The sequence below is a fragment of the Pleurodeles waltl genome, chromosome 9 (assembly GCF_031143425.1).
Source record: "Pleurodeles waltl isolate 20211129_DDA chromosome 9, aPleWal1.hap1.20221129, whole genome shotgun sequence".
Lineage (NCBI taxonomy): Eukaryota > Metazoa > Chordata > Amphibia > Caudata > Salamandridae > Pleurodeles > Pleurodeles waltl.
This window is the reverse complement of record NC_090448.1, coordinates 69,401,151-69,419,774: the sequence shown is the minus strand read 5'-3', so window position 1 is coordinate 69,419,774 and position 18,624 is coordinate 69,401,151. Positions and strand designations below refer to the sequence as shown.

Here is an 18,624-nt window from a genome sequence, read left to right as displayed (position 1 = left end):
CAGGTGAGGAATCCACAGGTAGCTAATGTATCCACCAGAAAAGTCGTTACCGAAGGTAAGTAACTCGTTCTTCTGACCTTGCTTTAAATTCTCACCCCCCTCAGCTGGCTGTGTGTATAACGTCTTCCTCAGCTTTGCCTGCCCAAACCGTGCCTCTTCCTTTTTAATTAATATTTCCGGTGACCTCCCTGTAAGCATTTTCTTTGTCTAATGTAGATCTCCAGGCTTAGAGAGAAACGATAGCTGTAGTGCGAAAATCTGCACTTGATTTTCTAAATCATCTTTAACTAAGAAAGCTTCCTGCTTTGTCTTCAGAAAACGCAACCATTAATCTAGACCGTAGCTATATGAAGATCTGTGAACATTTTTCCACCAGGGACATTTTAATTTCCACAAATGTTAACCGGAATGATACTTAAATCACATAGTTATAGATTCTGTTAAGTTACTTAAATTTGTAACGCTTGTACGCTGAGAATACTGAGATTCAACAGACACAAAGAGAAAAGTGACTAAAGAAAGGCTGCCTAATAGCAAATTTTGGATTGATACAAAAATCATTGCAGACGTTTAATCCCTTAGACAGTTTTCTTGCTTGCTTGACTGTGTTGGAAATACATCAAAGCTTCTGTCTCAATGTAAACAGCGGACTTTACTTGCATGTTGCATCCGTTCTAGAAATGTATATGAAGATATGTATACAATATTTTAATATACCATGCAAGGAGAGTCTACGTGTTGTGTAGCTATATGCTCACATAGCAGATCTGTGGCCACTGAGGATGTTGAGAAGTAACAACTCAATGTTTGTAGTAAATTGCAGAATATAGAGCCGATAAAACAATGCTTGCGTTTTTTTTTATCTGGTGGCAGGCTGGGTGGAGTCCTTTTCTCGTTTCACGCATCCATCGTGAGCTGCCTCCTCCCTCAGTTGAAAAGCCCTCGACTGGCTGTCCGCAAGAGAACCATCATTGCCCTGGGCCACCTGGTTCTGACTTGCAACGGGAACATCTTTGCAGAGCTCATGGACCACCTCATAGCTGAGCTGAAGAGGAATGAGTCTACCTCAGTCACCAGGACATACATTCAGTGCGTGGCAAGCATCAACCGGCAAGCTGGACACCGAATTGGTAAAATGTTTGCATGCTGCTCTTTGCTCTTCTTGTCTTTGTTTACTAATATGGCTCCTCTTTTTCATGATAAATCCCTCAAAACTACAGAAACCTGTATTTTTATGTATTTCTTTATCTTGTATAGTATTGATCTCGCAGGACTCTTTTCTTCTCATGTCTTCCGTAGGTTCACAGGACTCTTTCATCTTATGACTTCTTTATATCTTAGGTTTCCTCAGCTTTCTTGTGGCTCTTACCAGACAAGGCTCTCCTTTTACACTGTGGATGGTGTGTCTGCTGTCTCCCTGTGTCTTTATCCCTTTCACAGGGCCCAACTACTCCTTCTATTTTCTTTCACGTGCCTCCAGTCCTTAGTTTTTTGGGCTGTCATATCTTCCACGACTCCGTTAGCTCGCATAACCCTCCATTTCCCTCATGGATTTTTAGCTCAACTCCCTAACTTTAAGGTTTTTTTTATTGCACAGGGCCTCTTCTCTCCCTTTTTAGTTGTCAAAGCTCACTGGGTTCTCCCTTCTCCTGTCAGGTTTCCACTTTTTAATGGCTTACTGTAGTCCACACACTGCCACTCCTGGCTTTTAGTTCACATTCTTCCCTCTGCTTCTTTTGTTATCATTCAGTTCGCAGGATCTTTTAACTTTGTGTCTTTTATGCAGTTGACATACTCTCACTTCTCATGACTTTCTTATTTCACAGTGCCTCACCTTTGAGTTTTGCTTCACTTTATTTCACATGCCTCTCCCTGCTTCTTGGGTCTTCATTTGTTTCACTATTTCAGTGATCTATCCTTCTACTATTCATGTCAAAAGGCTCTTTCACATCCACCCACTTTCCTTGGCACACGTTTCCCATCCTGATGTCGCTTCATTAACTCGCAGGTCATTCCCGCAGCCTTGGGTCTTTGTTCAGCTGGTCACCCTTTTGTCCTGTGGCTCCCCTTCCTTCTAAGGCTTTCCATTCATCTCATTGCATCTTTGACATTCAGGTCTGATCATTCTCTTTATGGGGGTCTTTGGCTAGCATGATTCTAGATTCTCATTGTGGTTTTACTTCGCTTACATAGCTCTTGGTTCTAGTTGTGGCTTACTAAACTCACATTCATCTCCTTCTCATGGCTTCTTTAGCTCACTTGGCTCTCATAAATCCTCTCATAAATCCTTGTGGCACTGTGCAGCTCACGTTGGCTCTTCGTTTTCCTTGTGGCTTCCTTAGCACACAAAGTTCTGCAAAATCGTAAAGCTTATGCCACTTCTTGTCCGTTTGTTTTGCTTAAATGACTTATTTCCTTTGTATAATATAGTACTTAAACTTCCATTGGCTTACGTGGTTTTCACATCTTTTTGTGGCCTTTATTGCCTGGTGAGAGCTTCTCTCCTTTTTACCTTATTTACTCTGCAAGGTTCTTGTTTCCACTTTGTAGTTTTGTATAGTTGTAAGAGCATCTTTTCTTGAGTTTAGAATGATACCTGCAGGACTATTGCTTCTTGTTAAGGACTTTGTTTAACTTGCACGACTATGCCTTCATGTGTTCTACTTTACAAAGCTTGCATGCTTCTTTCAAGTTTAGCTGTGATTTTAATGTTCAAGGGCCCGTTTTTCATCTGTAATTGTGTTTAGTTGCAACGCTCTCCTTTTTGGTGTTGTTTATATAGTATGGCATTCCAGTTTTAATAATCATATTCTTTATTTTTCAGGGCTCTCCTTTCATGTGTGCCATTTTTTAGCCTGCAGTGCTTTCCTTACATATCTGTGGCGGTGTTTAAGATATTCTCTTTTACTTAAGTGGATTTTTAGGTTGCAATTCTGCTTCCACTAGTGTCTCTAGGATTGGAGTTCCCAAGATAGAACATCCCTCAGGGTTTCTGTCCTGAGTAGTATAATCTCTAAACCCACCAGAGGCCTTTATGAGGGTGAAGAAAAGGAAATAAACTGGGGAGCAAACTTGAAACTTTTTTGGTATGTTCTTTGGTGACAGACATAGGTTTGCTGCCACCTTAAGGAATTGAGTCTAGGATGCCTCCTAAGAGGGCAAGTGTTAAGTTCTGGCATCTGCAGGAAACCCTTCAGGCTGCTAGGTTGATGGGGCCAATGAATTATAGGGCACATTATGACACCAGTATTGTTACTCGGGATGGAAAAGTAGAAAATACCGAGGGTGAAAGCTGAATTTGTATTAGTTTTATTTGAGATGACCATAAAGCAGTGGTGTTATGTGTCGTAGAGATCTTTTGACAGATTCATACAACACATACCTCAGACATTTGTTTCCGTCAAATAAAATGTTTTTATAATTCCTGGGCTTTGGGCTCTTTAGGTCAATGTCTTAATCAATTGTCAGTTTGAGAGTAGTAACTTAAACCTTTTTCTGCCTCTATCCGTTTCCTCTTGCATTCTCAAACAAACGTTCTTGCTCTTTCTTTATGTCTTTTTCTCTATGCTGGGCAGGTAATCACATGGACAAGATGATTCCGCTCATAGTGAAATACTGTAATGTGGAGGACGATGAGCTTCGGGAGTACTGCTTCCAGGCATTCGAAGCTTTCATAAGGAGGTGTGTGTGTGTGTGTGTGTGTGTGTGTCCGTGTGTTTGCGTTTGTGTGTTTATGTATCAGTGTACATGTGTGTGTTTGCCCATGTTGGTCCACTGTGCTCTGCTGAAAAAACATCACAGAGAGGTAATTCCATTAACATAAATTATAGGGGAACATTATGACCCTCCCCACATCTCTCCAATAGATCTATTTATGCTCTTGTTTGCCTGTACGTGTTGGTTTCAGAGACCCCGCCACCCCCCCAAAAAAAATCCCCTAATTTATGGGTGCAATTTGGTCTTGCTCCCAATGCTGGAATTGAAAGGGTACAGTGTGATTGGTGAGAGAGATGTATTATATGTTGTAATTGTGGGTGCATTGTCTTTTTCTGAGCAAAGATTTAGATATTTGTAGGGAGCAACGGGAGCTCAAAGAGTATCCAGATCTGAGCTGTTCCAAGAATGCAGTGTTCCTCAGAGCACATGCTGTTGACATCCTTTCTGTGCACTGTAATAATAGAGTAAATGACATTGCCTGTATTGTATTGATGTAGATCAGGCACATTGACTGTACCACCTAGCCTATATTTTATTAATGTAGATCAGGCACATTAACTGGACCACCAGTTTGATCTGTTTTCAAGGTGCCCTAAGGAAATCTCACCTCATATCCCTACGGTGACTTCTTTGTGCCTGAGGTATCTCGCCTACGATCCAAATTACAACTATGACAGTGAGGATGATGAAGAGGAGGAGGCAATGGAAACTGATGAAGGAGACGATGAAGATCAAGGTAACAACCACTGCGGTATCCTTGTTTTTTGCTTAGGAGATAAAGAGCAGGAGTTATAAATCATTTATTTTACTTCTGTGTCCTTCTTTTGGACTCCAGAGAGTCCTCTACTGATGTTGAATAGAGAGATGAAAGCACTTGTTGGTTGTTACCTCTCAACACGTCTGTGATACTGCCATGCTTACTTTGCATTAAATGAGTGCACACAGCAAAACATGTTGCTTGTAAGCTCTAGTACAGTGGTTCCCAACCTTTTCACTTCTGTGGACCCCCACTTTATCATTACTGGAACCCGGGGACCACCACTGAATCATTATTGGAATCCGGTGACTCCTCCACTGAGTCATTACTGAAAGTTGGGGACCTAATCTGTTAATATTACTTGATTTTCTAAGCATTCACGGACCCCTGAGGAGGCTTCACGGACCCCCAGTGGTCCCCGGGCCACAGTTTAGGAACCACTGCCCTAGTGGATTCTTGGCTTACTTAATCATGACTACAAGATGGCCATATTGCTGCTGATTGGCACCAAGGTACTTAATTTCTGCACAGGATAAAAATAGTGGAAAATGACTTAAGACTATGAAGGAATATTATTTTCTTCTAGGTTTCATATCTTTTTGCTGATATCATTAGGGTAAGAACATTAATAACCAGTAAAACTTGGAACTAGTATGCCACATAATATGTGAGATCGCATTTTCATTCATGCGCTGCTCTCCACTGCATCCCTACATTGTGAGGGATGAGGTGTGTAATTTACGGGAAGCTGGTGTGTCTTAGTGATAAAGTTAGGACTCCTTCAAAGATACTTCCTATTTAGCTTAGTTGGAAATTTCAACTGTGACCTTGAGGTCTCTTTTTTTCATACTGTGAATGATCACCGTAATATTTTCTCTTTTTTAGCATCAGCTAATGTCTCATTTCAAACATCTGCTACATTTGACATGATGTTGCTAGTGTTTTCTGTAGCTTATCAGTTCTCTCCAGTTTAGTACTTGTTAGATCTGTGTTTTGATTATTCTTAGGGGTCAACATAGAAATATAGTGTGCCCAAGTATTCGGCTCTTTTGGAACAACTTCTCTGCAGTTCCATCTAGAGGTTTCCATTCTTCATCTAGACAATTAATAAAATAGCTCCATTGCTGTATTCCATTTCAATAGCGAATTGACTGCTAAGCTCAATTTGCCTCGCTTGTAAGGTACAGGCCTGTGTTTCAGGCAAGGAGAGCATCCTTTAGTTGTCTTTGTGTCCACAATCGACCTATTGTACTAATCCAAAAGGAAAACCTGTTTTTCAATCATATTTTGTTTAACATATGCTTGTATACAAACCTATTAAAACATATAGGGCCTCATTATGACCCTGGCGGGCGGCGGAGGCCGCCCGCCAGGATCCCGCCCTCCAAATTACCGCGCCGCGGTCAAAAGACCGCGGCGGGTATTACGAGTTTTCCCCTGGGCTGGCGCGCGGTTCCAGTTAAACCGCACGCCAGCCCAGGGGAAAACGACCTTCCCACGAGGATGCCGGCTCGTAATCGAGCCGGCGGAGTGGGAAGGTGCGACGGGTGCTACTGCACCCGTCGCGTATTTCACTGTCTGCAAGGCAGACAGTGAAATACATTTTGGGGCCCTCTTACGGGGGCCCCTGCCGTGCCCATGCCATTGGCATGGGCACGGCAGGGGCCCCCAGGGGCCCCGCGACCCCCCCCCTACCGCCATCCTGTTCATGGCGGCTTTCCCGCCATGAACTGGATGGCGGTAGGGGGGGTCAGAATCCTCATGGCTGCGGAGCGCGCTCCGCAGCCATGGAGGATTCCAATGAGCAGCGGAAAGTCAGCGGGAGACCGCTGACTTTCCGCTTCTGACCGCGGCTGAACCGCCGCGGTCAGAATGCTCATTGGAGCACCGCCAGCCTGTCGGTGGTGCTCCCGTGGTCGGTGGCCCTGGCGGCCACCGGCCGCCAGGGTCAGAATGACCCTCATAGTGTATAGAATACGTCAATCAAAACAGATCAAACTTCTCAACATTCCCCACTATTTTCTTTCTCGTCAGAAGACAATGTCAGTCCCTACAAATTGCTTTTTGTCCCAGGGAATCGAGTTTAGATAACTCGGGCCAGTGTGTAAGTTTTACAAACGTTTCAACTTAAGGTCATCTCTACCCTGCTATGACCCTCTCCTAGTGGTAGAAGTGGCTTCATGCTGATGCTTGTGCTCCTCTGAATCCAGTATTTGCTCTACCACATGTCCACTTCAGCCTTTCACTTGGTTTCCTCAGCAAATTATAGTGTCTCTCAAACTGGTTGCAGAGCACTGAAGTACACCAGAGGTAAGAGAGCACTGGTTTTCCGCCCTACCTCCACCGCCTCAGCTCCTTGCTTACATTTTCTTCCTCAGTGAACTGTTGACTATGGCCTGAAACAGGCACCCGTTGCCCCCACAGAACAGTTGAGAAAAATGCTTGCTGCTCCATATGCCCTATAAACTATTGACTTCCCTCCTCGACAGGGAGAAGGGAGTAGAAAGGAGTAGAGAGGGCCAGCAGCACTGTTTGCAGGGAGTGTTGAAAGTTGGTGAGCTGTGACCTACAGTTTAACTCTTTACAATATTCCCACCTAGATGGAAGTGGTTTTGACATTTGTTGGAGGTTGTTTCGTAGCCTGTGCCGCCCATTTTGCTGCCTGTCTGTTGTCATGTGACATCCAACGCAGAGTACACAGAAGGATGCATCAACATGCCAGACTTGATGGGGAAACACCTTCTAAGCATACTTGCTAAAGTTTCAATAAATGTAACGCCACACTTTCCTTTCATTTTTAAACCTGTTTATTGCATTTTTTTCTTCTTTCCAAGTTTTACACTCTGTTAAGACAGTTACATATGTCAACACGTAAGTACTGCAAACGGATAACATCGTACAGCTTAGGATACAAAGTATGGAGAACAGCAGAGGGGTGTATTTCGCTGTCAGGTACAGAGGAAGCAGATCTCAATGCGAGTAACACCAGATCATAGAATAAGGAAAACATCTGTTCCAGTGTGATCAGATTTGCGTTTGGCATGCATAAGCGAGTAGGACAAGTTTTGGGCAGTTACAGAAGCAAACTGTTGATTACAACAAAGATCAACAGTAATAACCAAAATGTTAACCATAACAGATATACCCTCCAGGCTAACCACGAGTTTACATCTCCGGCCCATACAGTCGGGCATAGTGCCATCTGCCCTGTGACAGATGCTCAGGATCATCATGATCATTCTCCGCATTCAATTGAGTCCTGGAATGGTGTGCATAGTGGGGAGGTGCATTGTGTTATGAATCTCCTCTGCTGGCTTATGTACTGAGGGTGTCTCTTCCCTCAGCACGTGTCCCCTGATGTCAGCGTGTGCAATGGCTCAGAGGTGATATGTATTTCGGTGTGTAAGTCTACCATGATGGCATCCCAGATACTACGTATTGGATATTTGTGGAACCCCAAGTTATCCTCCCAATGGAGGGCAATACTTTCTGCTTGTGCCCAGACTGTAATGGACTGTAGCCATGACGTATAGCATGGCGTGTCAGGTGATTTCCACCTGTGGTTATGAGTCTCTACCTGTGTAGTGGGGCAAACGGCGAGTCACTTCCTGCCAGTACTGGTGTAAGCAGGGGCAGGCCCAGAGCATGTGAAGTAAGTCTGCACCTACCAGGTGACAGCGGGGACAGTTTGCATCTGCGCGGTGAAAGTAGTGGTTAGTTTTGGCAGGTGTAAGGTAGGCTCTATGGACTGTATAGAATTGGATCAATTGGAACCGGGTGTTACGTGGATTGTGAGTGGGGCTTTCCAGCAGTGAGGACCATTCTCTGTCTGTGTAAGGGTGCTCCCGGTCAGCTTTGCAGTGGACTCAAAGGGATGTGAGTGATTGCGAGGCCTGTGTGCATAGGGAGTCAGCTAAACAGTGCCCCAAATGCCTACCCCTTCCGAACTCATGAAGATATTGCTGAGTAAGGTTTATGGGTGGTTCCTGAACCAGATCTCCCTACACCTGCCCTCGCACTCGCGTAGGAGAAAGTTACCAGAAGGCAAGACAGTTTCCTCCGTCAGGGCTTCGTATTGGAGAAGCGCCTCTTCTTTATAAAGGTCTCCTATAGTGTGGATCCCTGCTAGGTGTCAGGGCGCCAACTCCAACATGGAAGTGGTCTGCTGTTCGTGTGGTGTCCCTAATAGTGCTATTGCTGTGGCGTAACAAGTTATTGCTCTCATAAGGTATAAGTGATGAAAGCAATGGTGCGCTACACGCAGAAGCAAGGTTTGAGGAGCTCGTGGTCTAGCGCAGGCATGAAACAGTTTTAGGATATGTGGAAGATTCCAGATGGGTAATGCCATAGCAGTGTTTTTCAGATGATGGGCGACAAACCATTGCAACACCCATTGCAGCTGGGACACCCAGTAGTGTTCAGAGTTGGGTACTGCAAGCCAGCACTGGTCTGTCGGCCAGTAAAGCTTGGAGAATGCCACTCTACAACGGGAGGCATTCAAGATGAAGTCCCTCATTACTTGCTTGAATGATCAGAAGAAGGGGGCAGGAATATACACTGGAAAATTGGCAAAGTAATACAAGAGGCGGGGCAACGCAACCATCTTAAGCTTAAGTAGCGCTACTTGCTTTGCCACTGATAGGGGTAGCGTCTTCCAGAATGCCATCTGGGTTCTTAGTGATTACCATCAAACAGTTCTGAGGGTGAGTGATAATCTTGTATGCCCGGATATCTGAATGTATTTGCCTGCCAGGTAAGAGGCGTCAAACATGATTTGGCCCAGTTAACCTGCAAGCTAGAGAGGGATCCATAATTAGTCATCAAGGGTGCAGGCTGTTCCGTCAGGGATCGAGGAAATACCCCTGAGGAAGATGAGCAGGTCATCTGCGTAAAGGGACACAGAGTGGGTACCTTCTCCCAAGGCAATACCCCATTCATGTCCTTGCGTGCAGAGGGCAGTTTGCAGTGGCTCCATGGCCAAAACCACACTTTTCTTTTATGACAAATGAGTGGTTTACGCATTCCTCAGCCACTCCTGAATAATAATGTGTTTCAGCAGGGAGTACCATGCTTTAATACAACATGGCTCACTTACTTTGATGGCTACCTCTTCTCCCATCTTCCTCACCTTATGAATTATCTTCCAGACTTCAGACTGTCCTGTACAGCTTTTTCCCCAGCAGTAGCTCTTCAGCGCCTCAAGATTGCAGAATGCTGCTCCAGGCTTTTATGTAATGCATTTAAAGATAATATATAAAGTTATGCTCTATTTGATATATTAATGTGTGAAAATGACATTGCTATACTTCTTTATATTCACTTTAAGAAATTATTTACACATTTTGTTTTTTATATGCTGGTATTACGTCTGAAGCTTAATAAAATACTTTTTACTAAAAGAAAAAAAACGAAGAGGGTTTCCTCATCTCCTTTGCCACCATCCTTGGTACCCAAAGGACAATAGACAACTCCGCCTTCGTTTCCACCCCTGTTAATTGCACATTGTAAAGAAAAAATATGTGTTAATCTGCTTCATTGACAAAATACTCAATTTAATGATGAGCTCTGGATTGTGACTGATGACACCATTGTATGGATGACCACCTACCTAGGAAAATGTGAGCCAAAATAGTACATGTATGGCATAAGGTGCTGATAGCTGTGCTCTTGGCATCCCAGTAATTAGGGAAATGTTGATGAAAAGAGGGAAGACTCACATGCAGGTTACTGTAAGGTGAAGGACAGTCCAGAGCAGTCCTTTTTGCAAACGTTTTGTCAGCAGTTGTTAACTGAAGTGACTTGTTGCTAACGTTATTCAAAGCCCATAAAGTTTATTCTGGACACTAATTGCAAGTGAAGAGCTAGGCAAGTTAACCTATAGAAGAACTAGTAAGTTTAGCCAGTTGTGGTGTGCTGAACATGCAGCTGCAGTGTTTTAAAAACCTGTGAACTGTTGACCTCTCAGGTGAATATGCCAGCTTGTGCCCACGCTTAAAGATACATTGTTTAGTTTATCCAACTATTATTTTGAAACAGTCATATTTTGAAAGATGGTGAAAGGATTGTGTTTAAAGTCAAATTTGGAAGGCAACAGTCAGTTGTATTTTTTTCAGAAAACCTGTGGGTGTTCTATTGCAATAATTTTAGAATATGAAGATTGTCTTCCTCCCCTGCCCACTGCTACACTTATACAATATGAATAATGTCTTCTGCTCCCACCCACCTAATAGCTCTCCTTCCACCCACTCAGGATAGTCCTGGACATCTAACAGCTCTCCTTCCACCCACTCAGGATAGTCCTGAACATCCAACAGCTCTCCTTCCACCCACTCAGGATAGTCCTGGACATCTAACAGCTCTCCTTCCACCCACTCAGGATAGTCCTGGACATCTAACAGCTCTCCTTCCATCCACTCAGAATAGTCCTGGATATCCAACAGCTCTCCTTCCACCCACTCAGGACATCTAACAGCTCTCCTTCCACCCACTCAGGATAGTCCTGGACATCTAACAGCTCTCCTTCCACCCACTCAGGATAGTCCTGGACATCTAACAGCTCTCCTTCCACCCACTCAGGATAGTCCTGGACATCTAACAGCTCTCTTTCCACCCACTCAAGAGAGTCCTGGACATCTAATAGCTCTCCTTCCACCCACTCAGGATAGTCTCCACAGTACAGTGCCACTATAGAGATGTGAAATTGAATACAAAGGGACAGTGAGGTATACTAATATTTTGATTGACTAACTTCTGCTATTGTGGATCAGGGGCGTATATATGTGTTTGTATGTTTTCCACAATGTGTAACACAGATGTTCACACTTGCCCATCTCCTTTGACTAGTTCTGTTTGCTCCGTTAGACAGTGACGATGAGTACAGCGATGATGATGATATGAGCTGGAAAGTGCGCCGCTCTGCTGTTCGATGCCTGGAGGCCCTACTGAGCACCCGGCGTGACATGCTGCAGGAGTTCTACCAGAACGTGTCCCCAGTCCTGATCAGCAGGTTCAAAGAACGAGAGGAGAATGTAAAAGCTGATGTCTTTTGTGCCTACATTGCCCTATTGAAGCAAACACGACCTGCCCAGAGTCGACACAGTGCCTCCGACAAAGGAGACGCATCCATCATCATGTTGCACAATCAGGTGGGTTTCGAGTTATCACAAACATCCTTACACTAGCTGAAGCTGTGCACAATCTACCCCCCATGGAAGGTGCCAAACTGTAGATCCCATAGCATATGGTGAAGTCATAAACTCCTGTGACTCCAGCCCAAAATAACTGTTAAAAGAACAGTACATTCAGTTGCATACTGCACATTGGTTGTACATCAGTTGTGAGTGCTAATGCTATTAGTATAGGGCTACTTAGTGCTGACCTGTGTTAGGATATGGGTTTTAGTGACACTGCTAGCATAGAAGTCTTCATGACTGAGCACAGCTAGGTCAGAAATGCTGTGGTATGTTGACTTTCAGCAGCAGAAACTTTTGGGATGTTGGTTATCAGCACTGAATGCTGCGAAAATATTAATTTTCAGGGCTAATCACTGCTAGGATATAGATCTGTCACAGCAATTACAGAAAATGGATTCTCCTGAACTTGTCATAGTATGTCCCTAGTAAACTGAGCTTATGTCCATAGGGGCTTTAGCATTTGCTACATGCCTAGAGTATGGGGTTCCAGCTGTAAACACCTCTCATACATAGGACAGTTTTTCAGTGTAGGTTGGGGTTGTGTCCTAAAAAATGCTGGTGTAGATGTAATTTTTAGTATGTCACGCAAGGATGTTTCTTTAGAACCCAGTCATTACTGTATGGCATACCTTTTCCCAGATGATTGCCCAAATCCTTCTTATGCATTGTATGCTATATCCCTAAGCAGGCAGTAGGTTGACCTTGCGTGATATATGTGTAAACTTGTACAAAGTATTGCTTTGTCTCAGATAACACATTCTCAAGTGATGTACAACTCCTCTTGGTGCTGCATGATCAGTTGATGTGGATAACATGTGGAGCTCTGTTTTATATGAAGTATTTGCCACAGCTGTCCAAAGTTTGAATATAGGTACTTTATGTCTTTACCCATCATTTTGCAGTATGCTTGATTCAGTGACAGAGTTAGGTCTCAATTGAGATGCAAAAGGTTCCTCCTTTGACATGTAAGTTAATCTTTTTCTTAAGCCTTGTTATTTCTCTGCTGGAAGTGGCAAATCGTGTCTATTCTGAATAGACCCTTTTTCATTGACTTAGGTATGATAGGGGAAATAGACTTTGGTCAGTGGATGACATCCCTGTGTGAAATAGTGAATGAGATCACTTGCTCATATATACTGTGCTTTGATTGCAGGTTCCAAGCATAGTCAAGGCCTTGCATAAACAATTCAAAGACAAAAGGATTAAATCCAGGCAAGGATGCTTCAGCCTGCTCACTGAGTTAGCTAATGTTTTGCCTGGCTGTCTTGCTGACCATATACCTGTACTAGTGCCTGGTAAGAGATCTTAATTTGTTGAATAGCCGCTTTCCTTTATTATGACATAGTTAAGAAATGTTTCTCAATAGATTCTTCCTTTTCCTTTCTTGTTTAATAGAAATAAAAAGTGCTTCTGAAAAGTTGTCAGATCATCAGCCATAGTGACATGTAACTCATTCTATTAAAATGCATTTGTTTACTAGAAGAGCTTTCTAGTCATTTGTGTACCACAAACTTAGCTCTCACTGCTTTGCCTTTTCCTTATAGAAAACAGCAGTCAGCTACTTCACTGTGAATCCCTAAAGTTGTAAATAACTATCCCGACAAAGTACCTTTGAGCAGATGCTTTTTAATCCCTGGGTTTCTCTGACAAAGCTGCACATTTATTCCCAACCAGTATGAACTGTTATGACAGAAAATCTAAGTTTAAAAAAATCAGAACATGGCACAAAGCATCAAGGCAGTCACAAAGGGTATAAAAGAGCCATGAAATCGTCATTTTGTGTTATTTTGGGTCTTTGGATCCTGCTGTCGCTACTTATCCCTCAGAAAAATTCAAAATTTACCTTATTGCACCCATGCCATGCACAATTGTTCTTCAATAATTTGACTGCTAATGTTTTATTGATATTTTTATTGACGTTATAAAAGTTGTCATGAGTGCTGTGATATCTTGGATAATTATCAATGCATAGCGAGGACTCAAGTTATAGTTACCTTAGGGCGCGAGTTATAGTTACTTGAAATAACTCAGCCTAACTATAAGGTCCCTGTAACCTTTGTTTTTTCAAATGAATTTATATATTTTGAATACTATTTCCTAACTATAACATCCCTTTAACCTTTGGTTTTATTCAGTGAAATTCTAGGTTTTGTAATATAAAGTAATTTTAATTACTATATGTTAATCCACCCACCTCTGTGCACGGTCTTTGGCCATGCACAGTGGTATCCCAGGGCCAGGCTCCTGCCTCAGTGCCTGTGAGTGGGTGCCTCAGTGCCTGAATGGGTCTGTGAGTGGTGTGTCAGTTTCTGAGTGGGTCTGTGAGTGGTTGCATGAGTCTGCATGGATCTGTGATTGGGTGCATCAGTGTCAGACCGGGTCTGTGAGTGGGTGCGTGAGGGGGTCTGTGAGTGGGTCTGTGAGTGGATGTCTGACGTCTGAGTGGGTACGTCAATGTCTGAGTGGGTCAGTGTCTGGGTTAGTGAGGGTGTGAGTGGCTCTGTGAGTGGGAGCGTGAGAGTCTGAGTGGGTCTGTGAGTGGGTGCATGAGTGTCTCAGTGCTTCTATGAGTGAATGATTTAGTGAATGAATGAGTGTGAATGTTCTTTTTCAAAACTTTCACCAGAGTTCATGAATTTGTCACAGCGTTATACGTTGAGCTTCGCTGAGCATTGGGACGTATTCATGAACATCGTGCATTGTGGAAAAAAAATCATCTTAAACTCCTAATTTTACCCTCAAAGACCCCTATATCACTCACCTGGGGTCTGTGTACCTCCACCCTGACCCCTTATACCTCCTTTTATTTTATTTTTAAGTCCCAGGTACCATGCCCCATAACCGTAAATGGCATCAACAAGTTTCTGGTCAGGTTGCGGCCAGCAGTGACAGCATCCCTAGTGGCGTATGCATTTGCAAATACGCCGTGAGTGCCGCAAAAACTTTGCAACAGATCTGCAGCCCTAGATATACAAATGTATTTTCCCTTTAATATCTCAAAATACTGAATGGATTTACAACAAATAACAAAAAGCACAACCTGTGAGACAAAATCTAGCCTTCTGCCAAATTTAGTGTAATTCCGTCCAGCAGCTCGGGCTGGAGTCGTGTTCAAAACTCCTAAAGAATTAACATCAGAAACACACTTTTTTTACCCCCCATTTTCTCAGCTCACACTTGACGGATCACCCCAAAACTTTCCATGTGCAACAAAAATCACCGGCACACTTTGTTTTGAACATTTTTGGAAGATTTGTCAAATGGCGCCAAAGATATAGGCGAGTCAAAAAATGCTTTTCCTATGGAAACATGGTCCTAACTATAACTACCTACTGACGACGCCAGTATGTGTTTATATATATATATATATATATATATATATATATATATATATATATATATATATATACATATATATATATATATATATATGTTCGATGGCATGTGTAGCTGCAGATACACATGCTGTGCACATCCCGCCATCTGGTGTTGGGCTCGGAGTGTTACAAGTTGTTTTTCTTCGAAGAAGTCTTTTTTCGAGTCACGAGACCGAGGGACTCCTCCCTTTTCGACTCCATTGCGTATGGGCGTCGACTCCATCTTAGATTGGTTTTTTTCCGCCATCGGGTTCGGACGTGTTCCTTTTCGCTCCGTGTTTCGGGTCGGAAAGTTAGTTAGAATCTCGGAAAAATCGTCGGTATTGTTTGCGTTCGGTATCGGGTTAGTTACAACAGATCGACACCGAATTAAGAAGAGCTCCGGTGGCCCTTCGGTTTTTTTTTCCATCCCCGTCGGGGCCTGGTCGGCCCGGCCACGTGTCTCCTCAAGGTTGATGGAACGGACCCCATTCCGCTTCTGTCCAAAATGCCATAACAAGTATCCATATACAGATCAAAATCTGGTCTGTAACTTGTGTTTGTCACCAGAACACAAGGAGGATACTTGTGAGGCCTGTCGAGCGTTTCGGTCCAGGAAGACACTCAGGGACCGAAGAGCAAGAAGACTACAAATGGCGTGGGCGCCGAGAGGACAAGAGCGTTTCGAGGAGGAAGAAGAAACATTCTCCACCCAGGAGTCGGACTCTGAGGAGATCGATCCCGAGGAAACGCCTAAAACCGTGAGTAAGACGTCGAAACCAAGAACTCACGAGAAAAGCGCTAAAGCCCAGGGGACGCCACCGCCAACAGGCCATGGCTTAACCCGAAAAGTAGGTGACCGTTCATCGGCACCGAAAAAGGGCGAGCTGGTGTCGAAGTCATCCGACTCCGGTCGAGATACCGGCACACAGCAATCTCGGGCCCGAGATAGTGGCTCAGAGAAGATTCGGCACCGAGACAGCGGCACCGAAACGGGTCGGCACGGAGAGAGCACGACGCCGAAAGTAAAAAAGGTTTCGTCGGAGCCGAAAAAAGCAGCCGAAAAGGTTTCGGTACCGAAATATCCGGCCTCGAAACCGAAAACAAGTTCCTACACTGAGAAACAAGGACTGTCCACACAAATGAAGACACATAGATTTGGACAGGAATTACAGGCAATAGAACCAGATCACACACAAAGACGGCTCTTTATTAAAAAAGATACAGGGAAGATCAGCACTCTTCCTCCAGTCAAAATGAAACGCAAGCTTGCCTTTCAAGACAAAGACAAACAGCCACACGCAAAGGTGGCTAAACAAGTAACACCGCCACCATCCCCACATCACTCTCCGCAACCATCACCGGTACCGACTCCACCAATGATGCAATCCCCAACTCATACAGGAATGAGTCAAGATGACCCTGACGCATGGGACCTTTATGACGCACCAGTGTCAGATAATAGTCCAGAATGCTATCCAACTAAACCATCGCCACCAGAGGATAGTACAGGCTACGCACAGGTGGTGTCAAGAGCAGCGGCATTTCATAATGTCAGCCTTCATTCAGAGCCCATTGAAGACGACTTTCTTTTTAATACACTGTCGTCCACACACAGCCAATATCAGAGTCTTCCTATGCTACCCGAAATGCTAAAACACTCCAAACAAGTGTTTGAGGAGCCTGTTAAAGGGAGAGCCATTACTCCCAAGAGTAGATAAAAAATATAAACTGCCACCAACAGACCCAGTGTACATTACACAACAGCTAACACCAGACTCTGTTGTAGTGGGAGCAGCGCGCAAAAGAGCCAACTCTCATACTTCAGGAGATGCACCACCTCCAGATAAAGAAAGTCAAAAATTCGATGCTGCAGGCAAAAGGGTGGCGGCACAGGCAGCAAACCAGTGGCGTATTGCAAATTCGCAAGCTTTGCTAGCCAGATATGATAGGGCCCATTGGGATGAGATGCAACACCTTATTGAACATTTACCCAAGGAGTTCCAAAAAAGAGCGCAGCAAGTAGTAGAAGAAGGACAGGGTATCTCCAATAATCAGATACGGTCAGCAATGGATGCTGCAGACACAGCTGCTAGAACTGTCAACACAGCAGTAACAATAAGGAGACATGCATGGCTGCGTACATCAGGATTTAAACCAGAGATACAGCAAGCTGTGCTGAATATGCCATTCAACGGACAGCAGTTGTTTGGGCCGGAGGTGGACACTGCGATCGAAAAACTTAAGAAAGACACTGACACGGCCAAAGCCATGGGCGCACTCTACTCCCCACAGAGCAGAGGCACATTTCGAAAGACACAATTTCGAGGGGGGTTTCGAGGGCAAACCACAGAAGCCACAACCTCACAAACAAAGCCCACTTACCAGAGCCAGTATCAGCGGGGAGGTTTTCGGGGACAATATAGAGGGGGACAATTTCAAAGGAATAGAGGAAAGTTCCAAAGTCCCAAAACTCCTCCAAACAAGCAGTGACTTCAAGGTCACAAATCCCCAACACATAACACCTGTGGGGGGGAGAATAACCAAGTTTTACAAACATTGGGAGAAAATAACAACAGACACTTGGGTCTTAGCAATTATCCAGCATGGTTATTGTATAGAATTTCTCAAATTCCCTCCAAACATCCCACCGAAAACACACAATATGTCAAAACAACATATAGATCTTCTAGGACTAGAAGTTTTGGCATTGCTACAAAAAGAAGCAATAGAGTTAGTACCAAAACAACAAATAAACACAGGAGTTTACTCCTGTACTTTCTGATACCCAAAAAAGACAAGTCTGATACCTATACTAGATCTCAGAACATTAAATACCTACATCAAATCAGATCACTTTCACATGGTTACATTACAAGACGTAATCCCACTGCTCAAACAACAAGACTACATGACAACACTAGACCTAAAGGATGCATATTTCCATATACCAATACATCCTTCACACAGAAAGTACCTAAGGTTTGTATTCCAAGGGATACATTACCAATTCAAAGTGTTGCCATTCGGAATAACAACTGCACCAAGAGTTTTTACAAAATGCCTAGCAGTAGTAGCTGCACATATCAGAAGGCAGCAAATACATGTGTTCCCGTACCTAGACGATTGGTTAATCAAAACCAACACGCTAAGACGGTGTTCACAACACACAAAATATGTCAGAAATCCTCCACAAACTAGGTTTCTCAATCAACTACACAAAGTCACACCTTCTGCCGTGTCAAACACAGCAATACTTAGGAGCAACAATCAACACAGCAAAAGGGATTGCCACTCCAAGTCCACAAAGAGTTCACACATTTCATAATGTGATACGGACCATGTATCCAAATCAAAAGATACAAGCCAAACTTGTGATGAAACTACTAGGCATGATGTCGTCATGCATAGCCATTGTCCCAAACGCAAGGTTGCACATGCGGCCCTTACAACAGTGCCTAGCATCACAATGGTCACAAGCACAGGGTCAGCTTCTAGATCTGGTGTTGATAGACCGCCAAACATACCATCTCGCTTCAATGGTGGAACAGTATAAATTTAAACTAAGGGCGGCCTTTCCAAGACCCAGTGCCACAATACG

At 43.8% G+C, this 18,624-nt stretch overlaps 1 protein-coding gene across 4 annotated transcripts in view; it reads left to right on the top strand.

The window, feature by feature from the left end:
* Positions 1–18,624, top strand: part of LOC138258968 (cullin-associated NEDD8-dissociated protein 1-like) — a 191,451-nt gene that overhangs the window by 66,070 nt on the left and 106,757 nt on the right. For all 4 annotated transcript variants that reach the window (XM_069206323.1, XM_069206321.1, XM_069206322.1 and 1 more), the window contains exons 5-9: positions 874–1,130; positions 3,576–3,681; positions 4,305–4,453; positions 11,336–11,619; positions 12,821–12,962. In XM_069206323.1, the coding sequence (XP_069062424.1) occupies positions 874–1,130; positions 3,576–3,681; positions 4,305–4,453; positions 11,336–11,619; positions 12,821–12,962 (938 nt within the window). The remainder of the gene's footprint in view (positions 1–873; positions 1,131–3,575; positions 3,682–4,304; positions 4,454–11,335; positions 11,620–12,820; positions 12,963–18,624) is intronic.